The 17,675-nt window shown below is 47.9% G+C and overlaps 1 protein-coding gene across 4 annotated transcripts; it reads right to left on the reverse strand.

Moving 5' to 3' along the window:
* Positions 1-249: 249 nt before the first annotated feature.
* LOC732725 (uncharacterized) lies at positions 250-10,039 on the reverse strand. Of its 4 annotated transcripts, none has more exons than NM_001112354.2 (6): positions 9,597-10,038; positions 9,074-9,209; positions 7,679-7,739; positions 6,733-6,858; positions 1,474-1,493; positions 250-662 (listed from the first exon to the last, which is right to left on the reverse strand). In NM_001112354.2, exons 1-6 carry the CDS (start codon positions 9,726-9,728, stop codon positions 625-627), a joined length of 513 nt encoding a protein of 170 aa, NP_001105824.1. In that variant the 5' UTR covers positions 9,729-10,038; the 3' UTR covers positions 250-624. The 4 variants fall into 4 exon arrangements, with proteins under 4 accessions (NP_001105824.1, NP_001386076.1, NP_001386075.1 ...); NM_001399146.1 differs by having other exon boundaries at positions 421-662; positions 7,679-7,799; positions 9,597-10,027; NM_001399147.1 differs by lacking the exon at positions 6,733-6,858 and having other exon boundaries at positions 409-662; positions 1,474-1,606; positions 7,679-7,799; positions 9,597-10,039.
* Positions 10,040-17,675: the final 7,636 nt, after the last annotated feature.

The raw sequence follows: 17,675 nt of genomic DNA on the forward strand, positions 1-17,675 counted from the left end.
ATTTTACATTGTTTCATTTCATTCTATTCTCTTGAAATATCGTAATAAAATTCTTGACTAGCCTTAGAAGATAAAAGATAAAAGCTAGTTATTAATTGGTGCTTGTCGATCACTGTGATTGACTTGACATGTCAATCATTGTTATTTTGTACCACCTACATTCACAAATATATAGCATTGTTAACTTTTTTTTGAAAACTTTGGACACTCGTCTTATTACCTTAAGTGATAAAACAAATCACAATAAAATAAATAATAACTCATTATTTTTTTGAATAACACGACTAGTCAAAGTTTTTTAGAAAAGTCAACGGTGTGCTGCATCTATGCACGATGGAGTATTCTTCTTCTAAGGTTGATTGATGTGCCGCATCTATGCAGGAGAGAGAGCACCAACTATTACCCCTCTTTGGTTCATTTGAAGAGAAATTGCAGTGAATATTATTCAACATGTAAACTGCATCCCAATGGATGAACAACGTTGCTTGCTGTTTACATCATAAAGTTTGCCAAGGCCTCGCTTGTTATCCAGATGTCATAATACGCGGTCAAGACGCTCTTACAACGCATACGCCTTCACTACATATGAGGCCTTCTGCACCTATTATAACACTAGTATAATTATCAGTGCTGCACAGGTTGCATTCTCCATTCCTGCTCCACTGCACAGAAACATAAGTTCCACAGGTGAGATTATGTCAACTACTGAGGTTGGATTTCTGATAAACTTTAAGTTAGCCATGCATGTGTTATGAAACACCGACAGAAGTTCTACAACAGGCTCTATGTGCATTCTTATTTTCTGTTCATTTACACAGTTATTTTCTACACTAGCCCAACATTTTCTCTGCAACTTATAGAGAAACAAACTGATGCTGAAAAAAATATTTGCTCCACTAGGTTTTTGTAAAAGTTGATAGCTAATGCTGTTTATAGCCAATCCACAGAAAAATGCAGAAGTGACAATGAAACAGAAACCTGACAAAATCAAGAGAAAAAACAATTTGCCTACAGATCAAACTTAACAGAATGATAGGTGCATGATAGCACTGGTATCATTTCCAAAGAACTCAAATTATATGCGGACATCTACTGTTCATCTTAAGAACCTTCCTCAGCTGTTCAACTATATGAAACGCCCTGACTCAATAGTTCTGCTGTGGTTAAAATCTCAAGTGTATTCTCACACAATTTCAATCATTCCAGGGAATTTTTTATTTCATAACAGGTGAGTAGACAATTTTTTAGGTTGCAGTCCATAGTAGTCAAGCTGGAAATGCAGGTTACAGTTTCCAGCAAAAGAACTAGTGAACAAGTACCAAATGTGTTGCTAGTGAGTGCTTATGTAGAATTAAAGGTAATCAACAACAAAAAGAAAGAAAGAAAAAGGTTCATTAAGCAAGATACACATGTCACCTTGCTCTGAAACCATTTTAACATAAAGGAGGACAAAGGCAACTATTTGTGTTTTACCTTGCAAGGATTTCTGAAACTTCTTGTCAAGGACCTGGAATCCCCGACTTGCCGGACCACGGCTACGTAGCTCGTAGCCGTCGGCCGTCCTCTCCGGTTGGGGTTATGCCCCCCTAACCGCAGGCTTGTGAGGCTGGAGGTGGAAGAAGAGACAAATTCCTTATTGCTATAACCGTGCAGCATAGCTGGGTATATATGGCCGTCGGCCACCTACAAATGGAGCAAGTCTCCTTGATTTTCTCTAGCCTGATTGATTGCTTCTTTCCTATTCTTATCCCTCTTTCCTAATCTCAGCCCCTGCTATCTGTGGCTGATTTGCAGCACCTGATTTTAGCCCTCTTTCCTAATCTCAGCCACTTGCCATTGGTGGCTGATTTGCAGCATGCGCTGCTGCCTGCTCTGCGGCCGCGCGCTCGGTTGCTCGCCGGACATCACGCGCGCGCCTGCGCCTAGTGAATGTATTACCGTACATGACATCTCTCCCGGCCTCGAAAACCAGCTCGTCCTCGAGCTGGAACTGTGGAAAGCTGGCCGTGAAGTCTTCAAGCTCCTCCCAAGTCGCTGCCGTCGCTGGTTCACCCTGCCACTGAACCAGGACCTGTTTAACGCCGCGAGCTAGGCGGCCAGCCAAGACCCGTGCAGGTGCAGACACGGCGGCGCCGTTGAGCGTGGCTGGCAGCGCCGGCGGTTCGGATGGTGGCGATCCCACAAACTTTCTGAGAACCCCCACGTGGAAGACGTCGTGGAGTCTGGCGCCGGCCGGAAGCTGTAGGCGGACTGCCACGTCGTTGATGACTTCCTTGACGCGGTAGGGCCCGACATAGCGCGGCTTGAGCTTGCCTGCTGCCGAGCGTGGCAGTGTCGCGGACGGCCGCTGCCGTAAGCGAAGAAGGGCCCAGTCGCCCACCTGGTAGATGACTCGCCGGTGGTGTTGATCGTAGGCGCGGCGCTGGGACTCTTGAGCCTGGTGGAGACGGTAGCGGACGTCGTCGAGGAAAGCAGCGCGCTCCTCCATCTCTTGCGCCACCGCGGGAATGCGTGCATCGCCCGGCTCATAGGATCGGATGGTTGGCGGGTCGCGGCCGTACACCACCCGGAATGGCGTGTCGCGGAGTGATGACTGGAAGGCAGTGTTGTAGGTGTACTCCGCCCACGGAAGCCACCGGAGCCACTGTCGAGGGCGGTCGCCGGTGAAGCAGCGAAGGTACATGGCGATGACGCGGTTGGCTGCCTCCGACTGGCCGTCTGTCTGGGGGTGGAAGGCGGAGGACATGAAGAGCTTGGTGCCCGTGAGCTCCATCAGCTCTGTCCAGAAGGCCGAAGTGAACACGGCGTCGCGGTCCGAGACGATGGACTGCGGAACGCCGTGCAGCCGCACCACTTCGGCGAAGAACGCCTGCGCCACCGATTCTGCCGTGTACGGGTGCGCCAGCGGGATGAAATGGCAGTACTTGCTGAAGCGGTCGACGACGGTGAGGATGACCGTCTTGCCTTGGGCGCTGGGCAGCGCCTCGATGAAATCGATGCCGATGTCGGCCCACACCGCCGAGGGGATCGGCAAGGGCTGTAGAAGACCGGCCGGCCGCAAGTGATCAGACTTGTATTTTTGGCACGTGCCGCATGCCTTGACGAAATCCTGCACAACACGGCGCATGTTTGGAAAATGGAAGTCGCGCTTCAGCCGATGTAGGGTGCGTAGGACGCCTTCGTGGCCATCGTCGTGTATGGCAGCCACTATTTCCTGCAGGAGAGGGGACGATGCCGGGATGTAGAGGCGCCCATGCATGGCGACCATCCCGCCCATGATGGACCACGGCGCCGTACGTGTGCCCGCGCGAATTTCCTCGCAGATGGCGACGAGGGCCGGGTCCGTAGCTTGGGCTTGGCGTAGCCGCGTGATGAAGTCGAAGCGGGGTGCGGATATAGCCATCAGCGCGCCCTCCTCGGTGTCTTTTCGGGACAGGGCTTCGGCGACGGTGTTCGTGGCACCCGAGCGGTACTCCACCTCGAAGTCGAAGCCCAGGAGCTTTCCCACCCAATGGTGTTGAGGGATGGTGGCCAGCCGCTGGTCGAGGAGGTACTTGAGACTGAAATGGTCAGTCTTGACGGTGAAGTGCCGACCCCACAAGTATGGCCGCCAATGGCGAACGGCCTGGACCAAGCCGATAAGTTCGCGCTCATAGGCGGCGAGGGCGCGATGCCGGGGAGCGATTGGCCGGCTGAAGAACGCGACCGGGTGTCCCTCCTGGACAAGCACCCCGCCGAACCCTGTGGCGGACGCGTCGCACTCCACCACGAACGGCTTGCTGAAGTCCGGCATGGCGAGCACCGGGGCGGAGGACACGGCTGCCTTGAGTGCTGCGAACGCTGTCATAGCCGCGTCGTCCCAGACGAAGCCATCCTTCTTGAGGAGGGCCGTCAACGGGGCAGCCACGGTGCCGTAGTTGTGGACGAAGCGGCGGTAGTACCCGGCAAGGCCGAGGAAACCGCGAACTGCCCGGACCGAGCGAGGTGGCGGCCAGTCGCGGATGGCGGCCACCTTGGCCGGATCCATAGCCACCCCGGCTGCCGAGATAATGTGGCCGAGGTAGGAGACGGCCGGCGCGCCGAAAGAGCACTTCGAGCGCTTGACGAAGAGCCGGTGGCGCTGCAGCTCGTCGAGAACCGCCCGGAGATGGCGGAGGTGATCGGCCCAGGTTTTGCTGTAAATTAGAATGTCGTCAAAGAATACCAGGACGAAACGGCGGAGGAATGGTCGGAGCACGTCGTTCATCAGCGCCTGGAACGTAGCCGGAGCGTTGCAGAGTCCGAACGCCATCACGAGGAACTCGTACAGGCCATCGTGCGTGCGGAAGGCGGTCTTGTGCACATCCTCCGGCCGCATCCGCACCTGATGGTAGCCGGACCGAAGGTCGAGCTTAGTGAAGAACTTGGCGCCGTGGAGCTCGTCGAGCAGCTCCTCTACCACCGGGATCGGGAACGCGTCTTTGATGGTGAGGGCGTTCAGGGCTCTGTAGTCGACGCAGAAACGCCAGGAGCCATCGGGCTTCTTGACCAAGAGAACCGGTGACGAAAACGGGGAGTCGCTGCGGCGCACGATCCCTTGCTCGATCATCGCGGCGCACTGACGCTCCAGCTCGTCCTTGTGGGCAGCCGGGTAGCGGTACGGGCGGACAGCCACCGGCGATGCGTCGGGCTTGAGGAGGATGCGATGGTCGTGGGCGCGCTTGGGAGGCAAGCCCGAAGGAGCGGCGAAGAGCCCCCCAAACGAGTCCAGGAGAGCCTCCATCAACGCATCCCCCCCTGTCATGGTGCGCACCGCCGGCTGCGCTGCGCGTGGGGTACCCGTCCAGGAGACCGAGCGCCCTGGGCGCTGAAACGTCATGCGGCGGGTGGCGAGGTCCCACACGATCGGTCCCAGGGCCCCCAGCCAACGCGTGCCGAGGACGACGTCGTACCCGGCCAACGGCATGACGAAGAGATCGGCCGGGTATGGTTCGCCCTCGACGAGGAGCGGCGCGTTGCGGAGGACGCCGGCACAGGAGATCCGCTCGCCGTTAGCCACCATGGCCGTGAGACGTGGACGGCGCTGGATGGGGAGGCCCGACCGGTGTGCTGCCGTCGCGGAGATGAAGTTGTGTGTACTGCCCGAGTCGAGCAGCGCCACCAGGGAGGCCGGACCGAGGGTGACCGCGATCTGCATGGTGTCAGTCGGCGCCACCCCGGCCACCGCCTGCAGGGAGAAGAGCGGGGCGTTGGGCTCGGCCGCGCCCGTGTCCCCGTCGACCCCGGTGTCATCGATCTCCACCCCATCCACAAAAAAGAGACGCCTGCAAAAACGATTGTGGCCCCGAGAGTACTTCTCGTTACAATTGAAACATAAGCCTTGCCGACGACGATCCGCCATCTCCTCGGGTGACAGGCGGCGAGCGCCCTCGCCGCGCGCGTGTGCTGCACCCACCGGCGGCGCTGGCAGGGCCAAGGGAGGAGGTGGCGCCGGTAGTGTCGGAGCGGCTGGTCGTGGAGGGGGCGCCGGCAGAATACCCCGCGCTGCCGGTCTTGTCGCCGCCTGGACGCGGGCGATCTCCAGCTGTTCCACCTCCCGCGCCAGGCTCATCGCGGCGCTGAGAGTGTCGGGGTGTAGGATGCGCACCGAGTGACTGAGCGGCGGCAGCAACCCCCCCGTGTAGAGCTGGACGCGCTGCGCCTCCTCCATCGGACCGGCGTGGGGTAGGAGTTCCTGGAAACGGTTGGAGTACTCTTCGACCGAGCCGGTGCGGCGGCATTCGGTGAGCTCGAAGAAAGGCGCGGACCGGCTGGTCGGCCCGAAGCGCAGGTTGAGCTGCTCCTTGAACCGGCGCCAGGACGGGGTGCCGTCATCCTCTTGCAGCTGCATGTACCATAGTTGCGCGGTGCCTTCGAGACTGTATGAGGCCATCCACACTTGCTCCTCTGGCGAGGAACGATGTTGGCGAAAGTATGACTCACACTTGTTGATGAAGAGGAGAGGATCGGTCTTGCCATCAAACCGAGGGAAGTCCCATTTCTGGAACTTAGGCAGGCGGTCGGTGTCGCGAGGGCGTTCCTGCATGGTGCCGCCGGCGGACGACGACGCGGACTTCTCTTTGAGGCCGGAGATGTCGGCCTGCATCTCCTGCATCATCTTCACGACGTCGGCAAGGGTGTACTCCGACATGGTGCTGGGGGCAGAGGAGCGGGTGGGAGATGGTGGTGTTGTGCGGCTGGTGGGGGGTTCGGTGGACTGGGAATTGCTGGACGAAGATCGCCGGACTCGTGATACCAAGCTGTCAAGGACCTGGAATCCCCGACTTGCCGGACCACGGCTACGTAGCTCGTAGCCGTCGGCCGTCCTCTCCGGTTGGGGTTATGCCCCCCTAACCGCAGGCTTGTGAGGCTGGAGGTGGAAGAAGAGACAAATTCCTTATTGCTATAACCGTGCAGCATAGCTGGGTATATATGGCCGTCGGCCACCTACAAATGGAGCAAGTCTCCTTGATTTTCTCTAGCCTGATTGATTGCTTCTTTCCTATTCTTATCCCTCTTTCCTAATCTCAGCCCCTGCTATCTGTGGCTGATTTGCAGCACCTGATTTTAGCCCTCTTTCCTAATCTCAGCCACTTGCCATTGGTGGCTGATTTGCAGCATGCGCTGCTGCCTGCTCTGCGGCCGCGCGCTCGGTTGCTCGCCGGACATCACGCGCGCGCCTGCGCCTAGTGAATGTATTACCGTACATGACACTTCTCCAGCTGGGAAATAAACCCCCCATTAGGAGCCACTTGAGGTCGTTTACTTCTAACTAGTGACAAGGCACTTTCGAGGCTCATTTGATGCTTCTTCATGAGATATGCAACAACGATTGTCACACTGAACATTTTGACAAAGATAATTCAGCAGGAAAAAATAATAATGCTATGCAATGACTTCTATGGATTAAGACAGTCTACATGAAACAACAGTAGGTTAAGGACATGTTAATTCGTGGTTTATCCAATAATTGAGTTTTTACTAAATGGACTTAGGACAAGGAACATGTTATTGCATTTAATATAAAAAAATGTAAACATCATTGTAGGGTAGTACCACACATAGGTCTTTCCCTCCAGGCATATCAGATGTGTTGTCAAGATATCAAACATATTAAAAATCATGTTAAAACCTTAGACTGGCTGATATCAGTTTGCTGTGAATGCTTTGAACTTGCTCCCAAAACAACCAACCTCAGTAATCAGACTGAATAGCTTAGCCAATCAGCCACTTGGGTTCCACAGAAATTTGAATGTGGTGACATACCACATTAATGGGCCACATATATCACTTGTACGATGTTAACTCTTTTGAGAGTTATGACCTAATTAGCCATGCTGGAGACAGGAATATTTTGATTTCAGAAATGTCATCAACCTTTTTTGCGGAGCTACCAAGCAATAGGAGCCATTGTTATTCTAGTCTAATGTTTAAGATATGGAACATGATATACTGGAGACAAACCATGATCAAGATAACAAGAAATGCAGGTGTTGTATGAAATAATACACAGCACTGAAACAGATTAGCTATTTTCCTTTTTGCCATATGCTTGTCTCGTTCACTGAATTGAACATATAAGAGCACTTCATACCAAATTATGACAAGTTAGTGCTAATATAAGTTAGTGTCTCACTAATTAAAAGGAGAGAGACATTACCTCCTTGACCGCCCAGCAAAGCAATGGACCAAAACATTGCCTCCAGAGCTTATAGCTTCATCTATGAAACCAAAGCATTCATCAGAATGCTTTAACAGATCAGTGTCTGGGATATCAAGTACTGCATTTATTAAACAAAACACATGGCTTAGTGGTGCATGAAAGCTTGGGTATAAAAATAATGAGGTAATTAAGGTATCAGACAAATGAATGAATGACAACTGTCAAACACTACGCAATTCTTGGAAAACTATCATAAGACAGCACATTCCTTTTTTTAAATTTCGTATAAATACACATTTAAAACAATTCAATCAAGGAACATAATTCTGCAATATTTGACAGAACAAGCAGGGCAGACCTGCTGCCTGCATATTATTAGCATAGCAATGCAGCATTCTGTATTAGCCTCACAGACTATTGTGAGGAGATCTCCAGAGATACTTCACTCCCATATGCCCGCAAACACAGCACAAACTCCAAAGGATTCACACAAGAACACTAATGAACACAACACAAACACATGGTTTTGGTGCTCTTCTGAACTCTAGCGTTTTTCTGATTCTTCAACAACAACAACAACAACAACAAAGCCTTTTAGTATAAAGCATGTTGGGGTAGGCTAGAGTTGAAACGCAACGGTTATAAGCTAAAAACCAAGGGTCGTGAAGCAGTGGTTACACGCTAAAAGCATAGGCCCACGCACCAAGAACCCCAACATGCACGCCACATTCAACTAATGACATCCCTGATGTCTCAGCCGTGGCACACACAACTCCCACACAAACAAAGCGCGCATCAGAGATCCGAACACGCACAGCAGTACAGCACACAATAAAAATGTGCAAGGGAAAACGCTAACTAACTTATATGCACAAGAATTATTCAAACAACCATGAAGTGATAAAGGCCAGATATGAGGTAGGCCAGGTTTACTATATTTAGTAAACTACACTACACATTTGTTGACTAAGCTAAAGAAAATTCTGAAGGAGTTTTAAATCCACAGAACACGTGCTACTGAAGATTTGATTAAACAGCCAGAGAAAATGGGGCCCAATTGGCCACTGTAATGGTTATTGAAGAGTGAAGATAGCACATCTGGTTTTGATCACGTTATTTCCTCAAGTGTGGCAGGACCCAAACACCAATGGGTCCTTGATACGCAGACCCTGTCAATTTCTCTCGTTGAGTCGTTGTAATGGATCTGGATTTTGACAGATAATAAAACAAATGGGCAGTTTTGCAGTTTTATAGAGAAGGACTGAATCAGGTTTCATATGCCCCAAGCACATAAAATCTAGATGTTATGTACATAGCGAACTCACAACACCTTTCCGCAGATAAAAAAAATAGTGAAGAATTAGGGAGGAAAGAGAAAGAAAGCTAAGTTACCTTCGATCTTCTTGTAATTAAATTCAGCTGGAAATACTGGATCCAGTGACTTTGCAACGATCAAGATATGGGTGATGTTCAAACTCTTGAGAGCGTCCTTATTGAATGCTGCTCCAACAGATCCCAAGTAGAGACCCTAGAAGGTACAAGGTGCCAATTAGACATATGCAACAATTTTGAAACAACAGTTAACTATGATAGAAAAGTAAAATTCATTTCTCCTTAGGATAACAAATTAGTATGAATTAATTAAATCGGGGATATCTTCATAGAAGAAAAATACTTTCCCAACTAAATAGCTCAACGTTTTCCATACACGGAAACAACACCGAACCAAATCTGAGATCAATGGTGCACTATTAGCCTCAAACTTAACCACAAAACAGAAGGCGATCAATTCGATAGTCTCCCGCACCAAGATCATCAATCGACTAATCCATTCGCCCATCACAGGACCGAAAAGAAACGAAACGGAAAACTAGATCGTGAGGGAAAGAGCGAAAGATAGAGCCGTCGTCCAGACCTGCTTGATGGGGCAGGGCGTGTTATCGGCCTTGCGGTACACCACGGCGCAGATGCCCTGCATCAGTGCTATCCCTCGGGACTGCTGCTGCTCATCCTTCTCCGCGGCCTGACCCGTCTTCGACATAGACATCGCTTCGCTCCTCTTTTAGGGGCGCTAGCAGAGAGCGGGGACGCAAATCGAGGGTTCGCTTGCCCCGGTGATTGCTGCCGACCGAAAAAGGAAAGGGCAGCGAGGAAACGGTAATCGCAATAGTAGAGGGGCTGCAGCGAGGAGGGAAGTGCGACGGGATCAGAGAGAGTGGGGAAGGAAGCGAGCCGAGCGGACGGGTGAGCCTAAGAGAAATCCATGGCGATGACGATGGGGAACCACGAACGAGGAGTCGAAGATATCTGTCGCTGAATTATTTTTAGTTAACTCTCTGTGGCCACCGATTGCTAATGAAATTCTCCGGACGTCGGTAGAAAAAAAAACCGATGTCATACATGCCCCGTAGAGTGTTTTGGCCCAACTTAATTTTAATGATAAACTAGTTGGTTGTCCATGCGTTGCAACGGCTTACAATAATACCCACGTAAACTATCCACCAAAAACATCTCAAAATTTTTTATTGATTGTCTCCGCTCTCCGTATAATATTTTTTTTAATTTGGCTAACTGATGTTATTGTTTACTACATCCAATATGTCTTGGTACAACACGACCAATAAAGTGAGCGATTAGAAGAGAGCTCACAACGACTAATTGATAGTCGTCTAGGGGGTGAATAGGGCGAAACTGAAATTTACAAAGCTAATCACAACTACAAGCCGGGTTAGCGTTAGAAATATAATTGAGTCCTCGAGAGAGGGTCGAAAACAAATCGCAAGCAAATAAGAAGTGTGACACGCGGATTTGTTTTACCGAGGTTCGGTTCTCGCAAACCTACTCCCCGTTGAGGAGGCCACAAAGGCCGGGTCTCTTTCAACCCTTCCCTCTCTCAAACGGTCCCTCGGACCGAGTGAGCTTTCTCTTCTTAATCACTTGGAACACAAAGTTCCTACAAGGATCACCACAAGATTGGTGTCTCTTGTCTCAATTACAAGTGAGTTTGATCGCAATGAAAGAATCAAGAAAGCACGATTGAAAAGGCCAAGCGACAAGAGCGACAAATAACACACGGATCACTTTCTCTCTCAAGTCACTAATCACTAATGATCTCTTTTCTCAATTGTGAAACTTGGAGAGATGGAGGCTTTGAATGTGTCTTGGAATGGATTGCTAGCTCTTGTATTGAATGTTGAAGGTTGGAATGCTTGGGTGAAGTGAATGGAGGTGGTTGGGGTTGTATTTATAGCCACCAACCACTTCCTAGCCGTTGCTCCATTCTGCTGAGCGCGGACGGTCCGCCCGCCTGGTCCGGACGGTCCGCCCCTGTAGATCAACGGCTGAAAACGCAACGGTCAGCAGTAACGGCTATATCAACGGCTATATCGCATTTAATGCGTCGTCAGATGTCAGATGAAGCCAGTCGCGAGGCCGCTATAATTCATTTCTCCGAACCCGTCACCTTCGGGTTTTTCGGTTTCTCACCTACCGGACGGTCCGCGCCTGAGGCCGGACGGTCCGCGCGAGGGCACGGACGGTCCTTGCTATTCCTCCGGACGGTCCGTAGTGGAGACTTGTATTTTTGCATTGGTTCTGTCCGAAGGGTATCCTGGTGTCACGGACGGTCCGCCGTAGGGGCCCGGACGGTCCGCGCTTGGCCTGTTTTTCCAAAAAGCTTCTCCTGTCCGGAATAATCTACGGTATTCCGGACAGTCGATTTAGTATAGTTATAGATGAACCTTTGGCACCTGTAGAACATATAATCTAGAGCAAACTAGTTAGTCCAATTGTTTGTGTTGGGCGATTCAACCACCAAAATTAATTAGGGACTATGTGTAAGCCTAATTCCCTTTCAATCTCCCCCTTTTTGGTGATTGATGCCAACACAAGCCAAAGAAAATATAGAAGTGCATAATTGAACTAGTTTGCATAACGTAAGTGCAAAGGTTGCTTGGAATTGAGCCAATATAAATACTTATAAGATATTCATGGATTGTTTCTTCTCTTGTTAACATTTTGGACCCCGCTTGCACCACATGTTTTGTTTTTGCAAACTATTTTGTAAATCCTTTTCAAAGTTCTTTTGCAAATAGTCAAAGGTAATTGAGTAAGATTTTGCAAAGCATTTTCAAGATTTGAAATTTTCTCCCCCTGTTTCAAATGCTTTTCCTTTGACTAAACAAAACTCCCCCTAAATGAGATTCTCCTCTTAGTGTTCAAGAGGGTTTTGATATATCATTTTTGAAATACTATTTTCTCCCTTTTGAACACAATAGGATACCAATTGAAAATACTCTTTGAAACTAAGTTTTTTTTGAAATTGGTGGTGGTGCGGTCCTTTTGCTTTGGGCTCATACTTTCTCCCCCTTTGGCATGAATCGCCAAAAACGGAATCATTAGAGCCCTCGAGTTACATTCTCCCTCTTTGGTCAAAACAAATGAGTGAAGATTATACCAAAGATGGAGTACTTTTGCTTGGAGTGACGGCGAAGGATGAGTTACGTAGTGGAAGCCTTTGTCTTCGCCGAAGACTCCAAATTCCCTTTCAATACACCTATGACTTGGTTTGAAATAGACTTGAAAACACATTAGTCATAGCATATGAAAGAGACATGATCAAAGGTATATAAATGAGCTATATGTGCAAGTCAACAAAAGAAATTCCTAGAATCAAGAATATTTAGCTCATGCCTAAGTTTATTAAAAGTTTGTTCATCAAGAGGCTTGGTAAAGATATCGGCTAATTGATCTTTAGTATTAATGTAAGAAATCTCGATATCTCCCTTTTGTTGGTGATCCCTAAGAAAATGATACCGAATGGCTATGTGTTTAGTGCGGCTATGCTCGACGGGATTATCCGCCATCTTGATTGCACTCTCATTATCACATAACAAAGGGACTTTGGTTAATTTGTAACCGTAGTCACGCAGGGTTTGCCTCATCCAAAGCAATTGCGCGCAACAATGGCCTGCGGCAATGTACTCGGCTTCGGCGGTAGAAAGAGCGACCGAATTTTGCTTCTTTGAAGCCCAAGACACCAAGGATCTTCCCAAGAACTGGCAAGTCCCCGATGTGCTCTTCCTATTGATTTTGCACCCTGCCCAATCGGCATCCGAATAACCAATCAAATCAAATGTGGATCCCCTAGGATACCAAAGCCCAAACTTAGGAGTATAAGCTAAATATCTCAAGATTCGTTTTACGGCTGTAAGGTGAGCTTCCTTAGGGTCGGCTTGGAATCTTGCACACATGCATACGGAAAGCATAATATCCGGTCGAGATGCACATAAATAGAGTAAAGAACCTATCATCGACCGATATACCTTTTGATCCACGGACTTACCTCCCGTGTCGAGGTTGAGATGCCCATTAGTTCCCATGGGTGTCTTGATGGGCTTGGCATCTTTCATCCCAAACTTGTTTAGAATGTCTTGAGTGTACTTCGTTTGGCTAATGAAGGTGCCTTCTTGGAGTTGCTTCACTTGAAATCCTAAGAAATACTTCAACTCCCCCATCATAGACATCTCGAACTTTTGTGTCATGATCCTACTAAACTCTTCACATGTAGATTCGTTAGTAGACCCAAATATAATATCATCAACATAAATTTGGCATACAAACAAATCATTCTCAAGTGTTTTGGTAAAGAGCGTAGGATCGGCCTTTCCGACTTTGAAGCCATTAGAAATAAGAAAATCTCTAAGGCATTCATACCATGCTCTTGGGGCTTGCTTGAGCCCATAAAGCGCCTTAGAGAGCTTATAGACATGGTTAGGATACTCACTGTCTTCAAAGCCGGGAGGTTGCTCAACATAGACCTCTTCCTTGATTGGTCCATTGAGGAAGGCACTTTTCACGTCCATTTGATAAAGCTTAAAGCCATGGTAAGTAGCATAGGCTAATAATATACGAATTGACTCAAGCCTAGCTACGGGTGCATAGGTTTCACCGAAATCCAAACCTTCGACTTGGGAGTATCCCTTGGCCACAAGTCGAGCTTTGTTCCTTGTCACCACACCATGCTCATCTTGCTTGTTGCGGAAGACCCATTTGGTTCCTACAACATTTTGATTTGGACGTGGAACCAAATGACATACCTCATTCCTAGTGAAGTTGTTGAGCTCCTCTTGCATCGCCACCACCCAATCCGAATCTTGGAGTGCTTCCTCTACCCTGTGTGGCTCAATAGAGGAAACAAAAGAGTAATGCTCACAAAAATGTGCAACACGAGATCTAGTGGTTACCCCCTTATGAATGTCGCCGAGGATGGTGTCGACGGGGTGATCTCGTTGAATTGCTTGGTGGACTCTTGGGTGTGGCGGCCTTTGTTCCTCATTCTCTTTGTCTTCCTCATTTGCATCTCCCCCTTGATCATTGTCATCATCTTGAGGTGGCTCATTTGCTTGATCTTCTACTTCATCAACTTGAGCCTCATCCTCATTTTGAGTTGGTGGCGATGCTTGCGTGGAGGAGGATGGTTGATCTTGTGCATTTGGAGGCTCTTCGGATTCCTTAGGACACACTTCCCCAATGGACATGTTCCTTAGCGCGATGCATGGAGCCTCTTCTTCACCTATCTCATCAAGATCAACATGCTCTACTTGAGAGCCGTTAGTCTCATCAAACACAACGTCACAAGAAACTTCAACTTGTCCAGTGGACTTGTTAAAGACTCTATATGCCCTTGTGTTTGAATCATATCCTAGTAAAAAGCCTTCTACAGTCTTAGGAGCAAATTTAGATTTTCTACCTCTCTTAACAAGAATAAAACATTTGCTACCAAAGACTCTAAAATATGAAATATTGGGCTTTTTACCGGTTAGGAGTTCGTATGATGTTTTCTTGAGGATTCGGTGTAGATACAACCGGTTGATGGCGTAGCAGGCGGTGTTGACCGCCTCGGCCCAAAACTGATCCGAAGTCTTGTACTCATCAAGCATGGTTCTTGCCATGTCCAGTAGAGTTCGATTCTTCCTCTCCACTACACCATTTTGTTGTGGCGTGTAGGGGGAAGAGAACTCATGCTTGATGCCCTCCTCCTCAAGGAAGCTTTCAATTTGAGAGTTCTTGAACTCCGTCCCGTTATCGCTTCTTACTTTCTTGATCCTTAAGCCGAACTCATTTTGAGCTCGTCTCAAGAATCCCTTTAAGGTCTCTTGGGTTTGAGATTTTTCCTGCAAAAAGAACACCCAAGTGAAGCGAGAATAATCATCCACTATTACAACACAATACTTACTCCCGCCGATGCTTATGTAAGCAATCGGACCGAATAGATCCATGTGGAGTAGCTCAAGCGGCCTGTCGGTCGTCATGATGTTCTTGTGTGGATGATGGGCTCCAACTTGCTTTCCTGCCTGGCATGCGCTACAAATCCTGTCTTTCTCAAAATGAACATTGGTTAGTCCTAAAATGTGCTCTCCCTTTAGAAGTTTATGAAGATTCTTCATCCCAACATGGGCTAGTCGGCGGTGCCAGAGCCACCCCATGTTAGTCTTAGCAATTAAGCATGTGTCAAGTTCAGCTCTATCAAAATCTTCTAAGTATAGCTGACCCTCTAACACACCCTTAAATGCTATTGAATCATCACTTCTTCTAAAGACAGTGACACCTATATCAGTGAAAAGACAGTTGTAACCCATTTTGCATAATTGAGATACAGAAAGCAAATTGTAATCTAATGAATCTACAAGAAAAACATTGGAAATAGAGTGGTCAGGAGATATAGCAATTTTACCAAGACCTTTGACCAAACCTTGATTTCCATCCCCGAATGTGATAGCTCATTGGGGATCTTGGTTTTTCTCGTAGGAGGAGAACATCTTCTTCTCCCCAGTCATGTGGTTTGTGCATCCGCTGTCGAGTATCCAACTTGAGCCCCCGGATGCATAAACCTACAAAACAATTTTAGTTCTTGACTTTAGGTACCCAAACGGTTTTGGGTCCTTTGGCATTAGAAACAAGAACTTTGGGTACCCAAACACAAGTCTTGGAGCCCTTGTGTTTGCCCCCAACAAACTTGGCAACTACTTTGCCGGATTTGTTAGTCAAAACATAAGATGCATCAAAAGTTTTAAATGAAATGTCATGATCATTTGATGCTATAGGAGTTTTCTTAGGCAACTTAGCACGGGTTGGTTGCCTAGAACTAGATGTCTCACCCTTATACATAAAAGCATGATTGGGGCCAGAGTGAGACTTCCTAGAGTGAATTCTCCTAATCTTGTCCTCGGGATAACCGGCAGGGTATAAAATGTAACCCTCGTTATCCTGAGGCATGGGAGCCTTGCCCTTAACAAAATTAGATAATTTCTTAGGAGGGGCATTAAGTTTGACATTGTCTCCCTTTTGGAAGCCAATGTCATCCTTAATGCCAGGGCGTCTCCCACTATAAAGCATACTACGAGCAAATTTAATTTTTTCATTTTCTAAGTTATGCTCGGGAATTTTAGCATCTAATTTAGCTATATGATCATTTTGTTGTTTAATTAAAGCCATGTGATCATGTATAGCATCAATGTTAACATCTCTACATCTAGTACAAATAGAAGTGTGCTCAACGATAGATGTAGAGGGTTTGCAAGATTTTAGTTCTACAACCTTAGCATGCAATATTTCATTTTTATTTCTGAGGTTGGAAATAGTAGCATTGCAAATATCAAAATCTTTAACCTTAGCAAGCACTTTTTCATTTTCATTTCTAAGGCTAGCAAGAGAAATGTTTAATTCTTCAATCTTAGCAAGCAAATCATCATTAACATCTCTAGGATTGGAAGTTGAAACATTACAAACATGAGAATCAACCTTAGCTAACAAATTAGCATTTTCATTTCTAAGGTTGTCTATCGTCTCATGGCAAGTGCTTAGCTCACTAGATAATTTTTCACATTTCTCAATTTCTAGAGCATAAGCATTTTTAACCTTAACATGCTTTTTATTTTCCTTGATTAGGAAGTCCTCTTGGGAGTCCAAGAGATCATCCTTTTCATGAATGGCACTAATCAATTCATTAAGTTTCTCTTTTTGTTGCATGTTTAAGTTGGCAAAAAGAGTGCGCAAGTTATCTTCCTCATCACTAGCATTTTCATTACTAGAGGATTCATATCTAGTGGAGGATTTAGATTTAACCTTCTTTTTGCCGTCCTTTGCCATGAGGCACTTGTGGCCGACGTTGGGGAAGAGAAGTCCCTTGGTGACGGCGATGTTGGCGGCGTCCTCGTCGTCGGAGGAGTCGGTGGAGCTCTCGTCGGAGTCCCACTCGCGGCACACGTGGGCATCGCCGCCCCTCTTCTTGTGGTACCTCTTCTTTTCTCTTCTCTTGCCCTTCTTGTCGTTATCCCTGTCACTGTCACTTGATAATGGACATTTAGCAATAAAGTGACCGGGCTTACCACATTTGTAGCAAACCTTCTTGGAACGGGATTTGTAATCCTTCCCCTTCCGTTGCTTGAGGATTTGGTGAAAGCTTTTGATGATCAAAGCCATCTCCTCATTGTCGAGCTTTGAAGCGTCGATAGGTTGTCTACTTGGTGTAGACTCCTCCTTCTTCTCCTCCGTCGCCTTGAAAGCCACCGGTTGTGCTTCGGACGTGGAGGGATCATCAAGCTCGTTGATCTTCTTTGAGCCCTTGATCATACATTCAAAGCTCACAAAATTTCCGATAACTTCCTCGGGGGTCATTGATGTATATCTAGGATTACCACGAATTAATAACTTGAGTGGGGTTAAGGAAGATGAGTGATCTAAGAATAACCTTAACCACTTCATGGTCATCCCATTTCTTGCTCCCGAGGTTGCGCACTTGGTTCACCAAGGTTTTGAGCCGGTTGTACATATCTTGTGGCTCCTCCCCTTGGCGAAGACGGAAGCGACCGAGCTCCCCCTCGATCGTTTCCCGCTTGGTGATTTTGGTGAGTTCATCACCCTCGTGCGCGGTCTTGAGTAAGTCCCAAATCTCCTTTGCATTCTTCAACCCTTGCACTTTGTTGTATTCCTC

Source organism: Zea mays, chromosome 1 (assembly GCF_902167145.1).
Source record: "Zea mays cultivar B73 chromosome 1, Zm-B73-REFERENCE-NAM-5.0, whole genome shotgun sequence".
Taxonomy (NCBI): domain Eukaryota; kingdom Viridiplantae; phylum Streptophyta; class Magnoliopsida; order Poales; family Poaceae; genus Zea; species Zea mays.

Bases quoted from the DNA above. Each gene is read 5' to 3' on its own strand.
- LOC732725 (NM_001399147.1), bottom strand. From the start codon at position 9,728: ATGTCTATGTCGAAGACGGGTCAGGCCGCGGAGAAGGATGAGCAGCAG. The intron at 9,210-9,596 runs GTCTGGACGACG...TGTACCTTCTAG, and splicing joins CGCCCTGCCCCATCAAGCAG to GGTCTCTACTTGGGATCTGT. The intron at 1,607-7,678 runs GTAATGTCTCTC...TTCCACCTCCAG, and splicing joins TTTGCTGGGCGGTCAAGGAG to CCTCACAAGCCTGCGGTTAG.